This window comes from Aphelocoma coerulescens, chromosome 18 (assembly GCF_041296385.1).
Source record: "Aphelocoma coerulescens isolate FSJ_1873_10779 chromosome 18, UR_Acoe_1.0, whole genome shotgun sequence".
Lineage (NCBI taxonomy): Eukaryota > Metazoa > Chordata > Aves > Passeriformes > Corvidae > Aphelocoma > Aphelocoma coerulescens.
In genome coordinates, this window is record NC_091031.1 from 7,686,399 (window position 1) to 7,706,243 (window position 19,845).

Below are 19,845 nucleotides of genomic sequence, written 5' to 3' on the forward strand. Positions count from 1 at the left end.
TAATTATCTGCATACTTTGCTGTTCCCTGGGGACAGGCAATCTGGTGCTGGGGATCTCTTGGAAAGTTTTGGTTGTATTTGTAAGGAAATGTTCCAATTTCTGTATTAGTGTGGATTTCTAAACTCTTGGTGTTACTTGCGTGAGATTTTTTAGATACTTTAGACCTCAGTTCTTCTGTCAGGAAGCCTTTATACTTACTTTAGATGTTCGGCAAAAGAAAATGTGGGAAAAAATAAAGCTGGTGATGCCCTCTCACACCTTTGTCACTGTTTGTTAGCAGAAGAGGCCAAACTTCCATGATTTGTGTCCTTTGGTAGTAGTTGTAGCGTGCAGCTGGATATTCCTGGAGACAAGTCACTGGTAGATGCCAAACTTTGCTGTTTAATTATGGATGGCGTGCTCCTTGTCTGGGGATCTGGTATTCCATTTGTAGAACCCAAGTGAGTAACAAAATACTCCGTGGCTGCTGCCGTGTTCTCCCCGGGTGGCTGGATTAGATGTTGTTCCTGCATGGGGCTGCTTTCTGTGATCCTGCAGCTCCCGTAGCAGGATGAGACCAGCGTATTCCCGGGAACACAGGGGTGAGACAGGCTCGTTCCTGGAGGCTGTGATCAGCTTGGGGCCATGTGCTCTGTGGGAGCTGGATGGGAAGTGGATTTGGTTTGGGGTAGGCTCTGTCAAACCTCAGCTGAGGGTTGGCTTTGCAGCGTTTCTCGGCTCTGTCTTGCACGTTATTTCTGCAGGTACCTCTGCCTTTAATGTGTATCTACACATGTGGGTAGAGCTTGAGTTGGAAGAAACTGAAAGCAAGTGCTCAGTCACTGGAGCTGTAGGTACGGAGTGCTCTGGGGTAGTTTTGTTTTGGTACAGTTCGTCCGTTCAGCTGCTGCTGGCGTGGTTGGTTTCAGTCAGACTCGATGCTTTAATTGTGAATTGTAAAGATTGTTTCCACTGCTTGGGTGTTTATTGATCTGTCAGAATTTAGATAAGTGAAAGTGGAGCGGCCCTCTGTTCACTGTGCATTCACCTGAAAGTCAGTTTAATAACTCTGCAGGAAAGCAAACGTTCAGGTGGAGATAAATTAACCCATTTAATAAAAAAACAAAGAGTACCTTCAGTCTGCTGCATTCAGAGTACACACGCTCAGAAGTGGCCTGGAAAATAACTCTGATTTAGGTGATAAACTCTTCGGGACACAGATTTGTTGTGCATAACCCAAGTCATTGCTACTCAAGACATTTGTCTTGAGTGTGCCCATCTTAAATACGAGCAGCACTCTTGGAAGTGACCTTCAGGATTCCGTGTCCTGACCGGCTGTACCCTCACTTGAGTTCTGGGTGAGATGCCTGGGAGCACATCCTGTCCTCTTTTGCTTTGTGATTATGCAGCATAAAAGGCAGAAAACTTGTCTTTCCTTTTGCACAAGGAGAGGAATTGTGGGAAATTCCTGAAGGATTAGTACCCTGTAAGTTGTGCTGGAGCTGCATCTATATGGCTGGTTGGGCTGTCCTGTAGTGACTGCTGGCTTGTGCTCACCCAAGCTTTGTCTTGCAACCATTCTGGTGCCATTTAGGCGTGGAAGGACCAGAGGAATCAAATGAAGGACATTGTAAATGGGAATGAAATGGAGCTAGTGCAATACTTTGGCTATAACTGAAATCAAAGACATTCTTGTGTCTGCATTGTGCCTTGTCAGGTGGTTTCTTGGCCTTAAATAGGAACTCAGATTAGGACAGCGATGGAAATATGGGTGAAGAAGAAGTAAAATTACCAAGACCATAGGTGTGCTTATTTAAAGTCTTATTTATCTCAAAATCTTACGTGTGAATTCTTACTCAAAACCAACAGCACTCAAAAACTCACCTCGGAGCATTCATGGTAGCAGAGAGTAATCCTTATCTTCTTATCAGTGGATGGTGTCTTACCACGAGCAGAGCAAACATGACATGCCTGATCTCAAAGGTGCAGACTGAGTGTCTGTGGGAAGAAAACCAAAAACCAGATGTGTATCTAGCAATTTTTCAAGATTGCTGTTTGCTCTTCCAGGGCCCATAACATTTGCCTGCACAGTCTGTTAGATTATACATTTGATGTGTTTGAGTTAGGTGGTCTTCACACCCTTCTGGATGAGTTGAAGCTTTGGATATTGTTTTTAGAAGCCTTTTGTGTTCTTTTTAAGCCATCAGGACTCTTGAAATAACAAACTACTGCCCTAATTCTGCTTTGGTTTTACTGGTGATAACCCTTAGATCAATAAGTTGATATGGACTTATACAAAAAGTAGGAACTAGGCCTGTTGTTTAAACAAAAAAAAAAGCCACCCTCAACAAAACAAAGAAAAAAAATGCCCAAATAACCCAGGAAACAAAAAACAACAAAAAGAAACCCAGGTGGTTTTAGGTTTCAGATTTGGTAGTACCTTTGGAGAAAGCACAGAAGATGTATAATATATTATATTATTATTGTATTGTGTACAATGTAAGGGAATACCCTTAGGAAAGCACAGAGTGAGTCAATACTTCTAAACCTGGGACTTACCAGTGGTCTACTACATCATTACCTGTAAATGTCATCTTATCAGGGAAGTATAAGCTGGTTGTTATGATTATTGCTGTTTTTTTGAGTCTGTGTGAACTTCACTGAATGCATGTCCACTGCCAGCTGTTATTAGGAAGTGTGAATAGTTACAGGAAGTTGGAAATATAAAGTGCTGGAGTGTGAACAGGAAGAGCTGCCTTCACAGTATGCTCTCACCACCGAACACATGTGATGAAAAGGACATTTCAGATTTTAGGTTCTTCAAAGGCCAAGTGCTGAAAAGCTGCAGCTTGAGAGAGGGGCTGGCGAGGGGTGTTTGTGCCCAATCTGTGCCCTAAATGTGTCAGTGCAAAAAGGGGTTTTTCCCTTGTGTTGAAGTGGGGCTGGACCTGTGGTTTGCTTGCTGCATTTCCACTTCTTGACTACTTCTGGATATCAGTCTGACAGGGAATTCACATATGGATAACTGCTCTAGAGGTGTCATATCAATATTTTGCAGAGCAAAAAGCTTCGTGTACTGCTGTGACGTTTTCAGAATTAGTTTTGGTCTGGCAAGGTTTGGTGTTCCAAAAATCCAAAACTCTGTGAAAGAGGAGAGGGGTTCAATGGTGCAGAATTGTTCTAATGTGGAAGATGTTTTTTTAATTTTTAATGTAATGAAACGTGTTATGTTGATGGTTATATATTGCTTACATTAGCACATAGGATAGTTTTTTGTGGCATGGGAGGCAAAATTAAGGTTAATCATTGTTTTAGAAAATCTAGGACTTGGTGATTCTGTGGGTCCCTTCTGGTTCCATTTATTCTATGATCCTGAGAACCTCAGAGCTCAGTGTTTCCCGTTATACCAGTTTTTCTCATTTTGTAAGTTTATGTATTGTCTGTGTTTTTTATATTGCCTGGCTTTATTTTAAGGAAAATTCTGTTGGAATTTAACATTTTATTGTCTTTAGATCTATTCTTCTTCCAGAATAAAGTTTTACAAACTTCTAGGAGCAGCTGAAACACTCAGCCTTTTTCTTCCAAGGGGTCTGACCAGTGTCCTTGGGAAAACCTTCCTGCAGTGTGTTCCAGCATCCCTGCCTGGCTGCTTGCTGGATGTCTCTGCCCCTGTGACAGCGTGGCAGGAGGGAATGTGTCAGGACATCAGTTAATCACACTTACTGTGTGGCATATTAGCATGAGCTGTCACTGGGGACTATGTTAATGCACCCGGCTGAGCCTGGGCAGGGGCACGGCCCTTCTGTGGTCCCTGTTAAAGGAGCTGTAATTTCCAAGAGAGGAGCAAAATAAAGAGGCAATAATGTCTTTAATTGCTGTGTCGAAGCTCGTGAGAACCTGCTTGTCAGACGTGAGGAGCCACGTTCACTTTCAGAGGATGCTGAGGAGAGGTTTTGTTCCTTTCATTAACTTTCTGCTTTTAAAAACTTCATACATCTTTTTGAAAGCAGCAGAAATAGGCTGAAAAAGATGGTGAGAAGTTATCTGGTCCCTTTGCTTAAGAGTTGCCTACATCAGTTCAGCTAAGATTTTTTTTTTTTGGTCTAATTGTCATTGACTTTTAATACTATGTCAGTTTCTTCTTTAAACTGGATTTTGATGAAATTGTGAATTATAAGAGGGAGTAAATCACAGCAGCTTCTATCTTATAAAGAATTTATGTACTCTATAAACTTTCTGTAATGTTCAGCACATCACTTGCAAATCAGGTACAGAGCTGTTGCTGAAAGCTGTGTGTGCACAGAGCCAGCCAGCAGTTCCCCCCCAGTGTCCTAAATTAATGGGTGGTCACGTGTCAGCAGGCTGTGGAGCAAGTGCTGTTTCTTAGCTACCTTCTTTCCCTCTAATTTATTGAGAGAGAGTTTGTCTTTTATATCAGGGCATCAAAAATACACAGCCTGAGCAGAAGGATGCATAGGGAGGCTAAAGGCTTGTACCTTTCCAAACTCCTCCTAGTGCTGACAGCCAATTTAGATGCTTGTGATGATTTTCTCAGCAATCTCTTGTCTTGTGTATTTTGATCAGTGCTTGATGCAGTTAATACCAGCTTGACATTTGAAATATCAGTTGGAATGAATGTTCCCTTGAAATGAATACCAACAATTCCTTCTCTCCTTAGCTCTGGTGCAGGCTGGCTTCTGACTCACAGACCCTCATCCTGCTGTAGTGTTCATTCAAGTTTAGGAGGTGATTGTTACAACAAGGAAAGTTCTAGGTCGTATTTGAAAGAGATATTTTAAGCAATTCTAAACGCTAAAGTGCAATGATGGCAATAAAAGAGCCAGATCACTGAAATGCTCAATACTGGCCTGCTTCTTATCTCTTGTTAGAAGTCAGAGACATTTAAATGAATTAAGTTGTTAGAACAGTGGTAGAAAAGAAACTTGCACTGAATTTGTGGTCAGACGAGAAAAGTCTCATACCATCTCTAACTATCTGTTGGTCAAAATGGCAAATCCATTTCAGTGAGCATATACTGCCTTCCTTAGACTGATGGCACTGTTAAGTGAAGCTAAGAAATTAAGGTGGGATGGCTTTTTATCACTGTATGCCTAGAATTTGTTTTGATTAATACGCAGTCATTGCCATATGGAAAGGGAATTAGTTTTTTGAAACTATTCTGGATGAGCTTGGAACTAGAATTTGGTACTGGATGATCTCTAAGGTCGTTTTCAACTCAGGCCATTCTATGATTTTAAAATTCAAAAATTTAATTTAAAAAAAAAGAATTAAAGTCAGTATTAGTTGTTATCCTTTGTCTTCAGAGTGTCACCAGAGCTCAAAAAGAAGCTGTCAGTCCACACCCAGTGTGCACAGAGGTGATTTTTTTTCTCCTCTAAAGTTTTCAATAGACCGTGAGTTTTCATTGATGGCACTTGACTGCTACTGTCATAGCAGAAATACAAACAGCAGATGCCTGAGGACAACTGTGCAGCTTTACAGCAACAAAAAAAATATTGTTTGCACATTTAAAATATCATGAGAGTGCCACCAGATTTATCCATGTATTGATTGGTCAAAGTGGGAAGGGGGAAGTGAGAAGCTGTGACATAGCCTGGGGTTTGCCTGCTTTCCCCTTGGAGGAGAGCTGGTATCAACCTGCAGTGGTGCTTCTTTGGACACCAGAGTGTGCAGGACTTTTATTCAGACATGTGCCTGCCTTGTGGAGTGTTGAAAGAGTCCACTGGGCCACAGCAGGCACAGATGAAGTCTGATTTGACTGCTGAGCGGAAAAGAAAATCGATTGAATGGTTGACATTGATTCTTCAAAATCTACCAGTAAAGGTTGGCTTTTATCTTTGTGCTGGCACATGTGTTATGGATGCAGGTTCATGCTTGTTAGATAATCACCGTGTTTTGTTTCAAACTCACAGCAGAAAATGTCTGTTCACAAATGAAAGCCTTTCCAAAGAGGCTGCTGCAAATCTGGTTGGTGTTTAACCTGAGAAGAAGCAGATGCTGTTTCATTTCCAATGTAGATTGGGCCGGGTGAGAGCACTATAGACCTGTCATGTCATGTGGAGCTTTGGTTGTCTGGTTTTGGTCCTGTGTAAATACAGCCTTTCAAACAGCTCATGTTCTGTCTTAAAACTGTTCTAAGTGTGGGGCTGCAGTTGATCTATGAGCTGTCTGTTAAATCAGGAGGGTCTTGGCATGGCCAGGAGAGGGAAGGCTACTGTGCTGTGTTTCCAAAGCACCTCTCGTGAGACACGATGTTGAGGCTTAGCTGGCTAGAAATGCTCAACATTTGCATGCTAACAATCTGCAGCTGAAAGCCTGAGCTGTGGAATGGCTTGTATGGAAATAATATTTTTCTGAATTGGCCATTATGAATTCTTGCATGTGGGATGTTTTGTTTTAGGGAACTAGCAGAGTGAGTAACACAAGTTTTCAAACAGCCCAGCCCTGTTCCCAGCCTTCCCTGGTGTTTCTACAGTTGTAAGCCCTGGGTAGGCTTTGTTAGTGCTTGAATCGGTGGTGAGAGAAGTACAGTGTGGAAAAAAAGCTTTACTGGAAACTGGAACTTTAATTTTTACAGCACAGGACATCAGGGTGTTATTCAGACTTTTATTTGTTGGCTCTACCTTTCTGAGGCTACGAATGCTAACACTGAGATAAAGAGGTATTGTCTATCCCATCCATAAGAGATGGGATAATATAAATTAATATGTGAGTTAATATAAGAGAAAATTTATCTGCCTATAAGCTGAATAAATGACCATAATAGATAAGCCTGGGAATGGATGTTTTTGTGATGTAATTAGCAGTAAAATATTTAACTGCTCATATTTAAGCATATGTTGATATATTGTGCTGACAGCTAAAGCAGGTACAGACCATCATCAGTGTGCAGCTGTCTGGATGCAGTGAGCTCCAGTGTTTTCCCTGCAACAGGCTCAACTCACGTCACTGAAAAATAATTATTTCCATATGATCCTGTTTTCATAGACTCAGCACTTACACAGGTGTCGTAGGGAAGGATTAATGACAACTAAATGGTTTGTGGAGCAAAAACCAACCCAGAGAGGGGTGAGAGTTGTCTAAATTGGGGTGATCCATGTTTGAAAACAAGGAAATGTGCTTTAGGCACAGTTTACATAAACTAACGGTGTCGAATTGCAAATATGTCATTTAAACTTGGAAAAATAGGCTGTGTGTTTAAAACATTGCATGAACTGCCTAAATATTGAGTTAATTTTGAGGTCATGCCTAGTACATATTCATGGCCAAGTAATTTGGGAAAAAAAGGAGAACTCACTCAAGGAAATGTAAATGTAAGCTCAAGGCTTTATGCAGAATTCTGGATCTTGGTGAATGGCTTTTAAGGAAATGCCTCTGAAGTGTAGTGCCATTAAGTGTTTGCCTTTGCCAGTGCTTGGGTTGTTTTAATTAAAAAGGTGAAAGCTCTGTGTAAACAAACACTTGTGTTTGAAATGGATTTTATTGGTATGACTTGGTTATATACATTTCACGGTCTGCTGACGCAACAAGTGCCTGCTTTTTAAAGACAGCACACTGCCAAAAAACGACTCAAATTGCTTTATTTGTCAGGTTTTGAGTGACACAACTCGAGGGGTGCCAAGCAAAGGGATGCACAGCTCCCAGGAAGTCTGAGCAAGCACCTCTTCCCCGACACCCACAGACAGGAACACAGTTGTGACTCGAGCAGCTCGTGTCTTGGCTGCTCACAAATGTGAGAAATGTGCATTTTATTGAGTTAACTCCGGGTTGAAAGCCTTGATTTTTGTTCCTCATCAGGACAGTGCTGGTGAGCTTCTTAGCTGCAGCGTGGCATTTCTCTCCAAACAAAGCCATTTTTGCTATAACTGTGGAAACCAAACAATGTTTTGCCTGAAGCTGGTGTAAGTCTGTCTTCCTATGATGGGCTGGCACTACACAGTAGTGCTTCTCTGTTTTCCCTTAGTTTTTCAGTGTAGACAGGGCACAACTGTTTGCCTGACGTTTTCCTTTTAATTGAAAAACGTCCTGATTGTTTCTGATAGTTGCCAACACGTGTTATTTTTAGCCTGAACTTTTGCAGTCACTCAGTTATCTGTGAAGTATTGGTAGTACAGAATTCATTCGTAGTGGCTGAAATGAATTCGCTGTGTTCTTGTCCAGCCTGTGATCTCCTTTGAAATCCAGAAATGGAGCTCCAGTAGTGATCAGGTTACTGTTGAATATGATTATTGTGCATTTTGGTGTGTTATCCCCAGTTTTCTGTAACCTAGCAGTTTGTAGTTTACCTTCTGCAGTACACGCTCTGCGTTTCCATTTATTTGGAAGCATCCAGCTCAACTTTGCTTGCTAAATCATTCAGATGCCTTGAAAAAGGAAGATTTGAGTGCTCCCTACCTATTTCTGCAACAAAAACTGGGGGAGCCATGGTTATGGATGTGAGCAGTTGTCATTTTGACCACTGAGGTACACAATGAGTTATATGAAGTCTTAAAACAAAAAAGCTCCACAACCAAACAAACCCAACTCCATGCATCTGTAATAAGTCTCTCCAACTCTCACTTTCTTTATTTGCCCTTAGACTGACGTTATTGTCAAGCTCTAATGGAGGAGGGGAAATCTAACAGCTTTAAAATCACACACTGCTGTCTGCTGTGTGACCTTTTTCCAGTTGATGGTTCAATTTATTTAGGTGATAAAGAAAACACTGAGGCATGTGAAGTCTATCTTCTTGACAGATGTGAGCTTACTGAAACTTTTTCCTCATCCTTTTCTCTTTCCCCACATTCACGGTCAGCCTTTTGTTTTTATAAAGTGATCCATATATTTTTCTTTGAGATTTAAATGCTTTCTAATCTTTTCAAGGTTTACAGAAGTGCACCTGGCTGCTGAGGGTATGGAAAGGCAGATGGACTGATGGTTGTGGAGATGTCCTGAGAGAGATGTTTGCCTTTTGTGCCAAGGTGGTGCATGGTGTGTGCAAAAAGCTTGGTGTGTGAAGTGTGAGGGCTTGGCCAGGTCTATGAGGTTATTTTTCTAAATACTGTTAAATGTGGAAAAAGGGGAAATAGCCAATATTGGTGAGCCACAGTAGCTGAGAGACCTCATCTAGTGGGTGAGCACCCCTGCAAGAGGTTGGAAATAGATGGTCTTTAATGTCCCTTTCAACCCAAAACATGCCCTGACACGGATTTCTGGTAGAACTTGATCAGAATTTTCCCTGAAATTATGATTAAAGCTTTCAGGATTGGTACTAAAAGTGTTTGTTATTGTTTCACATTCAACATTGATTCATATGAGGCTCTGTTTCAATATTAAATTACATCTGCCAGTCAGTAAAAAATATTTATTGAAACAGACTTGCCTTGACTTCTGCTCGTACTAGAAGGACACTAAGCATTGCAGCGTTGTAAACCAGGCTGCTGGTGGTTCAGGGATTTGCTCCACTTGAACAAGGAACTACAACTCCCATGAAGTCAGATTGTTTCACATCTTCCCTCCCAAATTCCAAGAAATCTTGGGAGTTGAAGCTTCTGTTCCCTGTCAGGAAGCTTTGGATTGAAATGCCAGCATTTTCTAAGACATTGTGTGAGTGCTGGTATCAAACTCTCCAAATTATTTTGGAACAATCCTATTCTTTGACTCTCTGTTTTTTCCTTGCTTATTCTGAAACACCTCCCTTGCCCCAAGAGCAAAAACTCCTGAGCAATGTCAGAGCTGCATATCATGGGTTTTCTCTATCAGTAATATGTTAAATGAAAGGTACATTAGTAGGATTTTTATTGAGTATCCTGTTGGAATAAGTAGATTCTGTCATGCACCACTGACTCATTTCAATTGGAATACCACAGTTCAGTAAAAGAAAATAATTGAGTCATGGGTTTCTTACTTAAAGTGTGTCTGATATCATCTTTTGCAATATAATTCTATGAGGGTGAAATGAATTTAGAGAGCTGATTTAATATGGACAGCTCTTTTCCTCTTGTGTTGGGGCAGCTCTTTGAGCTTAAGAAGAAAATAGCAGTTTTGAAAATAATTTCCAAAAGATAAGCATTATTGAATTAGAAATATCAATATCTATAGTTAGATATTTTCTCCTGGGTTTTGCAGTGCTGTCTACTGAGCAGACAGTCTGTTGGATAAGCACACCCTGGTTTGCTTCAGATAATTTTATCTGTGTTAGCTCAAACCACTAATTTAAATTTTTAAGTTAAGCTGGTGGGATATATATATATATATACACACATATATATACATATATATATATATTTTTTTTTTTTCCCCCTAACCTGAATTAGGAACACTTTCTCCATCCTGCTGTCTGGACAGATCAGTGCCACTCAGAGCTTCCAGAGAAGGAAAGCTGATGAGCAGCTGCAAGCAGTGACCTCTCAGTCAGACTGCATTTTTCAGGAAGGATGTGAACTAGGACCACCTGAGACTTTACAGAGAGGTCCATGGCCTCATGCAGTCCTGTATGAAACAGCAGGACATGATTGATATAAAAATGCTAGCAAATGTCCCCAGCATTCCCATGTACTTTTGTGCCAGTGAAATGGCATTTTTGCCAGTGTGATACTTTGAGAGAAGACAGACACTACTAAAATAAATGGTAATGGCAGAAGAGCATTTTCTTCCTGATATCTGAAATCTTATCAGAAAATAAGACTTGGTTTGAAGAAAAAAACCAGAGCAAAACAGAAAAAAAACTCCAGACCAAAACCCAAGACAAAACACACAGCCTAAAAATTAATTTGTAGATTTGCTGTTAGATTTCCCTCTGTGGGCTCTTTTGTACAGTGGCTGAGAATCTCTGTACAGCCCTGAACTAGTAATTTCTAATATTAATGCTAATAATAAAGTGAAGTGCCCACAGCAGGCTGGACTTTACAGAAATGACCCAGGCCTGGGCTGTCTTCTCTGGGTGGGTTTGTTGGGACCTGGGAGCAGCTGCAGGGATGGAGCCCCAGTGACAGTGGCTGTGCCCTGAGTGAGGACCTGGTGTAAAAGCTGCTCATAGTTTACACTGGTGTGGCACCAGCCAAGCAGTGCTGCTACAACCTCTCAGCACAGGCCTTTCCTGAGGTGCCACAGCACAGTTTCAGGGGTGTAAACACACCCCCACCCGTGTGTGGAATGTAGATGGTGGTGGTGTTAGATCTCACTACTGCCCTACATTTGCAGACCGTGTCCTAGTCTGGATTAGCCAGACAATTATCTAATGGCTTTCTCCCTGGTGTCATTCTGCTGCAGGAGGTTCAGGTCCTGTTTGTGAGCCTCTCTTTGGGCCCAAGAGGAATTTTGGCAGAATGGGGGTTGACCTGGAAGAGCAAGAAGGGCTGCAAAGGAGAGGAGCTTGTCTTGGGACCTATGTAAAGATTTCAAACAGTGCAAGGGGTGTTGGAAGCAAAGCAGAGCCTGGCTTTGCATCACAGAAGCCACAAGAGTTTGGAGGAATTGGTTTTAATCTTTTCATTTCCTTGCTCCTTGATATTGTTTCTCTCCCCAGTCTTCCTGATCCCACTGTTACAAAGCCAAGACTGTCTTGGCATCAGTGTGCATCTTCCAGTGATTTCTGGGAGCTTTGGGTTAAGGCTTTTATGAGGAATTTGGAGCTCAGCTGTGCACTACCAGCACATTCCTGAACTGAGCTCACTCCACTGCATGTGTGACTTGGGTCAAGTTTGACAGGAAGCTGCAGCCCTGGAAGCAGGATGGATGCAGGAATTCTCTCATACTGAGCTGCTTGAGCACACCAGTGTGAACCAGAAAAGCTGCAGAAAAATGAGAGATCTCTGCACCAGCAGGCAAGGAGGGGACCAGGACATGGCTGCAATTGTGGAGAATAAAAATGAAACTTCTGGATTAGAATTTCTTCTTGGGTTCTCTGTTTGCTTTTTTTCCCCTCCTTCTTTCTAGTTTGAATTTTTTTGTTCTTCCCCCATTCCACTCATCTTTGTGCCTGCAGCTCCCAGAGCAGGTTCCTGTTCCGTTCCTCCAGGGCAGAGGGGGAACTCCTGCAATTCCAAGCTGCAGAGGTAAACACTTGCTGCCCTGCCCTGGAGAGTCGAGCTACTGCTGGCAATTAAAGACAGTGAGCAGCTCCCCACTAATGTAAATTATTGCAGAATAATCACTGCCCCTTCCCTTATCCCAGAGGAAGTGGAATTTCAGCAAAGTAACATTGGGGTTTTTTTAATGCTTTGCTGCTCCTGTCGGTCTCTGGGAGTTCCTAAAACTACAAGAACCTCTCCTCTTGTCTTCCTAGGGAAAAAAACTTTCATTTCCAGTAGCTTCCATCCTGTTTGACAGCAAGTTCAGCTCAGCCTGGGGACTTTGATCTGCATTGTTCTGGCCAGTCTTGTCCTATTTGTTTAGAATTGCATTTGTCTTTGTTTACTAGGGCTCATAAATGATAACACTTCCTCCAGGAATCTGGGTGTTGCTGTTGATGTTAATGTTGTATCAGAAGACAGTGCTATGTGCATTCCACTTTTTAAAAATTACATGGGTATGAAGATACAACATATACTCACTTTTTTTTTTTTAACTAAATAAATATGGAGGTAGCTCTAATATAAAATAGGGGTAATAATTCTTCTGCCCCTCATGTGAGGGCTGTAGAGTTTCCTGAGAGGAGTTGAGAAATGCAAGTTATCGTTGCTGGATTTCCTCTTCCTGTACAGACACAGCGTTTGGCTGACATGCTGTGAAATGTGTACCAGTTTTCAACATGTTTTCAGCTCTGAGGGTCGTTCCAAAATTCCTTTTTTCAGCTGTTCTGGAAAAAAAAAAAAATTAGAGAGACCATTGACACCAGAAGGATCTGTCATGACAGTGTTCTCTGTGTTTTGTTTAGAGCCTTTGCAAAGAGGCTCCTGAAATATTAATGGCTTTCTGCTTTGTGAGACATCACATTGCGGTGGTACAGGCTCTGTATCCTCTCTGTGTTCTCAAAACACACGTGGTTTACATGCCTTTTATATATTTTAATACAAAGTGGCTGGTTGAGTGGTCTGTGTTCTCCCAGAGGAGCCAAAACTCACTTCATGGATCAAGAAAATAAAGGGCTGTAAGGCAATTTACCATTCAGGCTATTGTGGAGGAGGGTGATTTAAAACATTGTAGTGGCTTGGAAAAAAGGAAAACCCAAAGCAGTGATTGAAAGGCTTGAAATGACTGAGTTAATGTGACAACTCTCCTTTCCTCAGTTGGGTCTGTTGCAGAGGTGACTGTGCACAGTTAATGTCTGTGGAGCTCACTGGTACCTGTTTGCAGGACTTCCTTTGAAATTAAGAGTGAGACATCATTTATTTACTAGAGAGCATTAAAGGATGACTTTCTGATGAAGCAAGTTAGGTGTTAAACACTTTTCAGGTGAACCATTTACTTATGTAATTATCTCTCATTTACATTTATTATAATGTTTCTCCAGGGAGTTTAGCCAATCATGAAATGCAATTAATTTTCAAATACTCTTCAGCAACAATTGAGACACTAGAGACCGAAATCCCTAGTCACTGTGTACATTTTTAAACTTCCCTGCTAAAGGGGAGCAGCTTCAGCTCAGCTGATTGTGGAGTTACTAAATTCTGGGATTTTTAAGTGTTTAATTTGGGCCTATCACAAACCCAGGTTGTGTAAGCCTAGTATCTCCCCTTAGTTTCCAGACCATTGAGGAGGTTCAGGATGCTGTTCTTGAACTTAAGCCTGGCACTGGGTGAGGATGGAGGAGTTAAAATGCTCTTGGTTTCTGTCTGGGATTCTGATTGCTGTGTGATACTGGCTGGGGCTCGTAGCCAGCTGCATTGCAGTTTGTCCATGTGTAAAATGGGAGTAACACAAACCTCGTGTCTCTGAGGTGTCCGTGGAGCTGTGTGAGTGGAATTGACTAGTTGGTGATTGTATTGTCTGTGGACAGCATCGTCCTGCTTAAGGTTACTTAATTCACTTTCTAACCAAAATGTTGTTGCAGTCATTTTTGTTCCAAGTCTTCCTAGTGTGCTGATAAGATAAAATAATCTGTGGCGTTCCACCTTCTACAGCTACTTGGTCCAACAACTTAGAAGGCTTTTCAAGAATGGATGAATTTACTGCAGCTTTTCAGCTTCCAGATGAATTGCTGGTGTGGCTGAAGTAGGGATCTCCATTTGAGTGGAGCTGGAATTGGGAAAAGGAGCAAAGTGATGTTGTTAGCCCTCACCTACGCCAAGCAGACCTGTTTCTGCAGCTGGCTCTGGTTTTTTTGCTGTTAAGCCTTGGGCCCCAGTGCAGATACTGTTCCAGCCACTCTGGATTGCAGGGGACAGATGGGCTTGGGTAGAGAAGGGCTTACTGCAGCCCAGAGGCTTCCAGCCCCGGGCGTTCGTAGATCCCAAGCAGTGGAACCTGCAAATCTCACGTATTTAGAGGCTGAAGAAGAGAAGAGCTTTTATCCTTTCATGCTTGCAAAATCCAATGTAGGAAAGCTCTTGCCACTGATACTCCCTCTTCACAGCAAACAAATAAAACCACTTCAGTTGAATCTGCATTTTCCTGAGGCTTTCTCCTCAGCCAGGGTAAGGAGGAAAGGAGGCTTTATTTACAGATGTTGCTTTCAGAATGAGCCTAGCATTGTGATATTATCTGTAAACACATCTTTGGGCATCAGACATCTTTCCATTTATTTAGAAGCAGGAGATAAAGACTGTCTGACATGGGAATGAATGTTAGACAAATTCCTACACTCCTTTTTGTTGCCTCGGAGTACACGCGCAGTTTAAAATTAGTCCGAATCTGCTGTTATATCACCCTGTTGCTTCCAGAAGAATACTCGCATTTTTATTTTGACCTACAAATCTTGGTCCTCACTGCTTACACTGACCTCTAAACATAAGAGACCAGAATGCTCTGGGTTTTCTGCCTTTTTCCTGGGTGTGTCTCCAAGACCGAACCTGCTGGGATTCGGGTCTGAGCTGTGGGAGCTGTTTGGATGTTCCCTGTAAATACAGGGCAGCCCGTGGGTTTCAGCAGCGTGGATTTTGTAAGCACCTACACACAGATCACAGTCAGATCATTATGTTGATCTAAACCATTTTGTAATCCTCTACAATCTGGGTTTAGAGACTGTTATTAGTGTCACAAATAAAAGCTTGTGACTTCTTTAGTTCTCAGGATAAAAGAAGCCATGTACTTTAAGGGAATTACATATTAAAATTAAAGCAACATAAACATGTGGGAGTTTGAGGATAGTTATCTCACTTTTCAAGACTGAGCCCTGAATTCCTATGATTGCAAGAGAGAAACTGATTAATTTTTATTTCGTAATTGACCATGTACTGACAAAGTAGAGCTAAACCTGGAGGACGAGGCATGAAAGAGTCTTTTAAAAATCTTTCTTTCTCAGTAACTTGAAGCTTTAAATGTGGCTCAAAGAAGTGTATTTTATTCGGGTTTTTTTTCTGTGGTTTTTTTTTTTTTTAAACCTATAGGAAGGATATGTCCAGATATGGTCACAGATATAGAAATGGATAGAAAGGTACTTAAGAGTTCTATTTCCTCACAGACTCTTTCCTAAGCTCATGAAAAGCCTCTTCAAAACGATCCCGACAGAAAGTGATTTCAGCTCTCGTTACATTCCTGTGTGTAATGGATATCTTGCCATTACAAACACCAGCAGCTCCCAGCCTCCATCCTGGGAGGGGAAGCAGGGAGGGTGTGGAAGGACAGCAGACATCTCTGTGATGGACGCAGCTCGGGGCTCTGCAGGGTGACTGGATCTCGCCCCTGCCCAGCATCCCGGTGCTCACGTCCCGGTTCCCGCAGGTACCTGAAGGAGTTCCGCACGGAGCAGTGCCCTCTCTTCGTGCAGCACAAGTGCACTCAGCACCGGCCCTACACCTGCTTCCACTGGCACTTTGTCAACCAGCGCCGGCGCAGGTCCATCCGCCGCCGCGACGGGACCTTCAACTACAGCCCTGACATTTACTGCACCAAGTATGACGAGACCACGGGAATCTGCCCAGAAGGAGATGAGTAAGTAGAGGCTGCACCCTGCTTTTCAGGCATTAGGCTTTTGGGATGAGGCCAGGTGATGATTCCAGCCAGTTCTTGTAGAGATGAGGCAAGTCAGCAGTAAAGCAGCTTTGTCACATACGTAACGTGAGACCAGATGTAAAATCTGGACTAGCAGCCCGTGTGCTCCAGGCCTGCTGCAGAGACAATACTGAGGGTGACTTAATGAGAGTTCAGCTCTTGGGAACTCACTGTCTTTGTGAGCCTGGGCATCTTCAGCAAAGCTGAGGTGGGAAAAACAGCTCGGTGACAAATGAGTTCAGGAACACTCTGTTCTCTGAAGTCCCTGACTCTCAGCTCTTGCTCACTAGCAGGGTAGCTTAGTTTTTCACAGACTGAACAAAGATGAGGAACTTTGTCCTCCAGTCTGCCCCCTGAGTTTCTGTTCCAGCTTTTTAACTCATGTAAGTTTATTTTGTCTTTCTTAACTTTTAAGAAGCCAGTAGAGAACTGAGAGGTACCCAGAATAAGGCAGCATGAGGAAGAGTTTGGGTTTTTTGGGTGTTCTCTCCCCATGTCTGCAGTAAGTTAACGGGGGCAAAACCGCAAATCTTTCTGCTGTGCATGTGGCAGACCCCAGCAACTAAGGGGTTAATATAACTTTAGCCACATGACAGATATGGGATAAATAGTGTAGCCAAACTGTGGTCAAATATGGAGAGTGTTTTATAGAGAGATGCTGCAAAAAGATAGAATTTCAGTTCCCTTTTGTGGTGCCAGTATAAACATAGAAAAATGCTATTTATTGGCAAAACTTTCTTGCTTTCTGTTTTTTTCAACTCAATTAAGTAAAGTTTTTGTGACTACAGCAGAATGGAATAGTCCCTCAGGCCTAAGGCTTCAGTTTCAATACTTTCTTCCTTGTTAGAAGAGATCTGGAAGGAACTGGAAATGGGATGTTTGTGGGCTTTGGCTTCAAGAGCACTGGTTGATACCTGGCTCAAACTCAGTGAATGAAAGCCATTGTCATCTAGGAACCTTTGCTCATTTGTATTTTTAGCTTGATGCTGCAATATCTAAATTTTGCCCATTCCATCTTGTTATATTTCTGTTTTATTTCTCAGTGTAGATTGTTTTTCTGCCTAAGAGGGGAAACAAAACACAAGTTAAAATGGTAGTTTTGTAATTCTCCTTTCTTGTCCAATGTCCTTGCTCTTTACCAGATCCCTGGCAGCCACTTGCCTGGAATAATAAGGTACTGCTGGATTAATAATCCAGTTTTCTTTAGGGAGGGAAACTCTTGCATCCTTTGTAGTGACAGGTTTGGGGGTTCTCTGAAGTGTTGGAAGGCACAGCATAAGAGAAAGGGCAGAGTTAGCAAAGATGGTGTCAACTGCAGCATCTTCTCTCAGCAAAGTGTCTTCTGGTAGTTGAATCCCTCACCTGTGTGACTAAACCTTCTCTGTTCCTCCCCTCCTTCCTTCCTCAGGTGTCCCTTCTTGCATAGAACTACTGGAGACACAGAGAGGAGGTATCACTTGCGTTACTACAAAACTGGAATCTGCATCCATGAGACAGACTCCAAGGGAAACTGCACCAAGAACGGAGTCCACTGCGCCTTTGCTCACGGGCCCCACGACCTGCGCTCACCCGTGTACGACATCAGGTCAGTAGAGCTTGGGGCTCCTAGGAGAAGGGTAATTTCTGTACCCAAATGAAAAAGGTAATTTCTGTACCCAAGTGAAAAGTGAGATGGTTGAAGGACGGTACTGCTTCAGCCTGAAATGAGGCGATGGCGAGATATCCCTTCCTAATAAGGCAAATGTAAAAAACCTCCAGGGAGGATTCTCAAAGTGGGGGAAGGGATCACACTTTGGAATCTGATGAAGGGGGTCAAAACAGTGCATCTGGAATTCCCAGGGAATGAAGGCTTTTTTTTTTATTGCAGTTGCTGTTCAGCTAAAGATGTTCTGACAAAACATGCAGGGCTGAAATGCACCCACTTAGCAAATGCTCCAGTATGTCAGTTTTTATACACATTTATCTGACTCTTCCTCTGCTCAGTCTGTTTGTTCATTTAACTCTGTCCCTGAAGAGAGCTTCAGGCGATGGAGGCTTTACAGAATGGTCAGACAACATCTGAAGGAGGCATCGAGGGTCAGTCTGCAGTTGCTGCCAGCCATGCCATGATAGAGAAAATACTCAGTGAGGAGCCCAGGTGGCAAGGTGAGTGTCACTGAGGGTCTGTGGGGCTGGGAGTTTGGTTTCCATGGAGTGCCTGCTCCTGTCCAAAACTTTCCTGTAGTAAATTTGGATTGTGGTCATCTTTCTTGACTCACTGGGTTTTTTTTGCAGATACAACATATGTGTTGGGAAATTACAAGACAGAGCAGTGTAAGAAACCCCCCCGGCTCTGTCGCCAGGGTTATGCCTGTCCCTACTACCACAATAGCAAAGACAGAAGAAGAAGTCCAAGAAAACACAAATACAGGTACTGTGGTCCTGGATATTGTACTTCCTAGCTGAGTGGTGCAGTGTATTGGAAATCTGGGGTGAAGGAGGCAGGATTTTGACCACTAGATAGTTGTTTTTAGTATATTTCCAAGTCGTGTATTGAGAGATGTTAGAGACTGTTATTTCTTCTTACCAGAAAGAGAACAAACTAAACAAGGAGTTTTCCTGTATTTAGTAACCAGTATTCTAATACAGGAATTGTTAAGTCGTGTTACAACTCTGATTTTATAGCAAAGAGAACCTGTGTCTGGCTTTCCCTTACCACATAAACCTCTGCTTTAGAAAGCAGTGCAGGGAAAAGAAAACAAAAGGAAGTTTTAATCCCCATCTAGAAACAATCTCACACAACAGTGTTTTCATGGTAAAGGATTCAGAATGATCAGGCTGCTTGTTGTGTATGCCTGCTGATGGGGATCATGAGGAGGGACTGTAGCTGGACATGCATTCCTAACCAGCTGCTAAAGGCTCTGCTTTTGAGGCACTGGGGTGTTCTGTCACTCAGCTGTCGCTGGATTTTTCAGCGTGCTGTGTCTCCCTGAACGCATTTCATCCAAATTATAGGCCCTCATTTCCTCCAACACAACAGAGCTTTTGTTGTGGTCTCAGTGGGGCTTTTCCTTAGTTCCTTTTTGAAAAACATAGGAGCTGACCAGAAAGAAAATACCAGGGATGTTCTTGCTTCTCTTCCCCACCCCCAACATTCACAGAAATTTTTGAATTGGCACTGAAATTCTCTATTTAAAAAAATTAAACGGACAGCAATCAAAGGAATGTTAATCTCAACACTTTAAGGAGAAATAGAACCACTAGGTCAGTCTTCAGGCAGCAGCTATGTGCTTTTTGCCCCTCCCTGGGCCCTTTGGGAGGGGAAGAGGTGAAAGCTTCTCTGTTGCTCTCCACTCGCTCCTGTGTTTTCCCCACCCCAGCTGATGTGGCTGTGTTGGTGCTGCTATCTGCTTCCCTCTGCTGTTGTTTGAGGGAATGGTTAAGAGCATAAAGAGCAGGGGAAGTAGGTCACGGCAAAAATTCAGATCTGGGAAAAGGAACTGTTCCTGGCTGGGAGAAAGAAAACGGACTTGCCTTTTCCCCGGTGACCTGACTCAGCCTCTTTTCCACATGGCCACACTATAAACCTGGAAACATACTGCTGTAAGGGTATTATGTGTTTTAGGATTAGCCAATTAACTTCTTAGCTTTCTATGAAGGTGCAGTTCCAAAACAGAAACCAGACCCAGCATCTCTGACACTAATCACATCAGCTGCTAATATTGTTATGCTGGTTCAAGTTGTATTTGGTTTCAAATGGAGAATTAAGCCATGGTTTTTTCATTGGGAAATTG

General features: G+C 42.5%; 1 protein-coding gene across 5 annotated transcripts in view; it reads left to right on the forward strand.

Moving 5' to 3' along the window:
* Positions 1-19,845, forward strand: part of UNK (unk zinc finger) — a 42,816-nt gene that overhangs the window by 2,582 nt on the left and 20,389 nt on the right. For all 5 annotated transcript variants that reach the window (XM_069032879.1, XM_069032878.1, XM_069032881.1 and 2 more), the window contains exons 2-5: positions 15,803-16,012; positions 17,481-17,657; positions 18,087-18,217; positions 18,347-18,482. In XM_069032879.1, the coding sequence (XP_068888980.1) occupies positions 15,803-16,012; positions 17,481-17,657; positions 18,087-18,217; positions 18,347-18,482 (654 nt within the window). The remainder of the gene's footprint in view (positions 1-15,802; positions 16,013-17,480; positions 17,658-18,086; positions 18,218-18,346; positions 18,483-19,845) is intronic.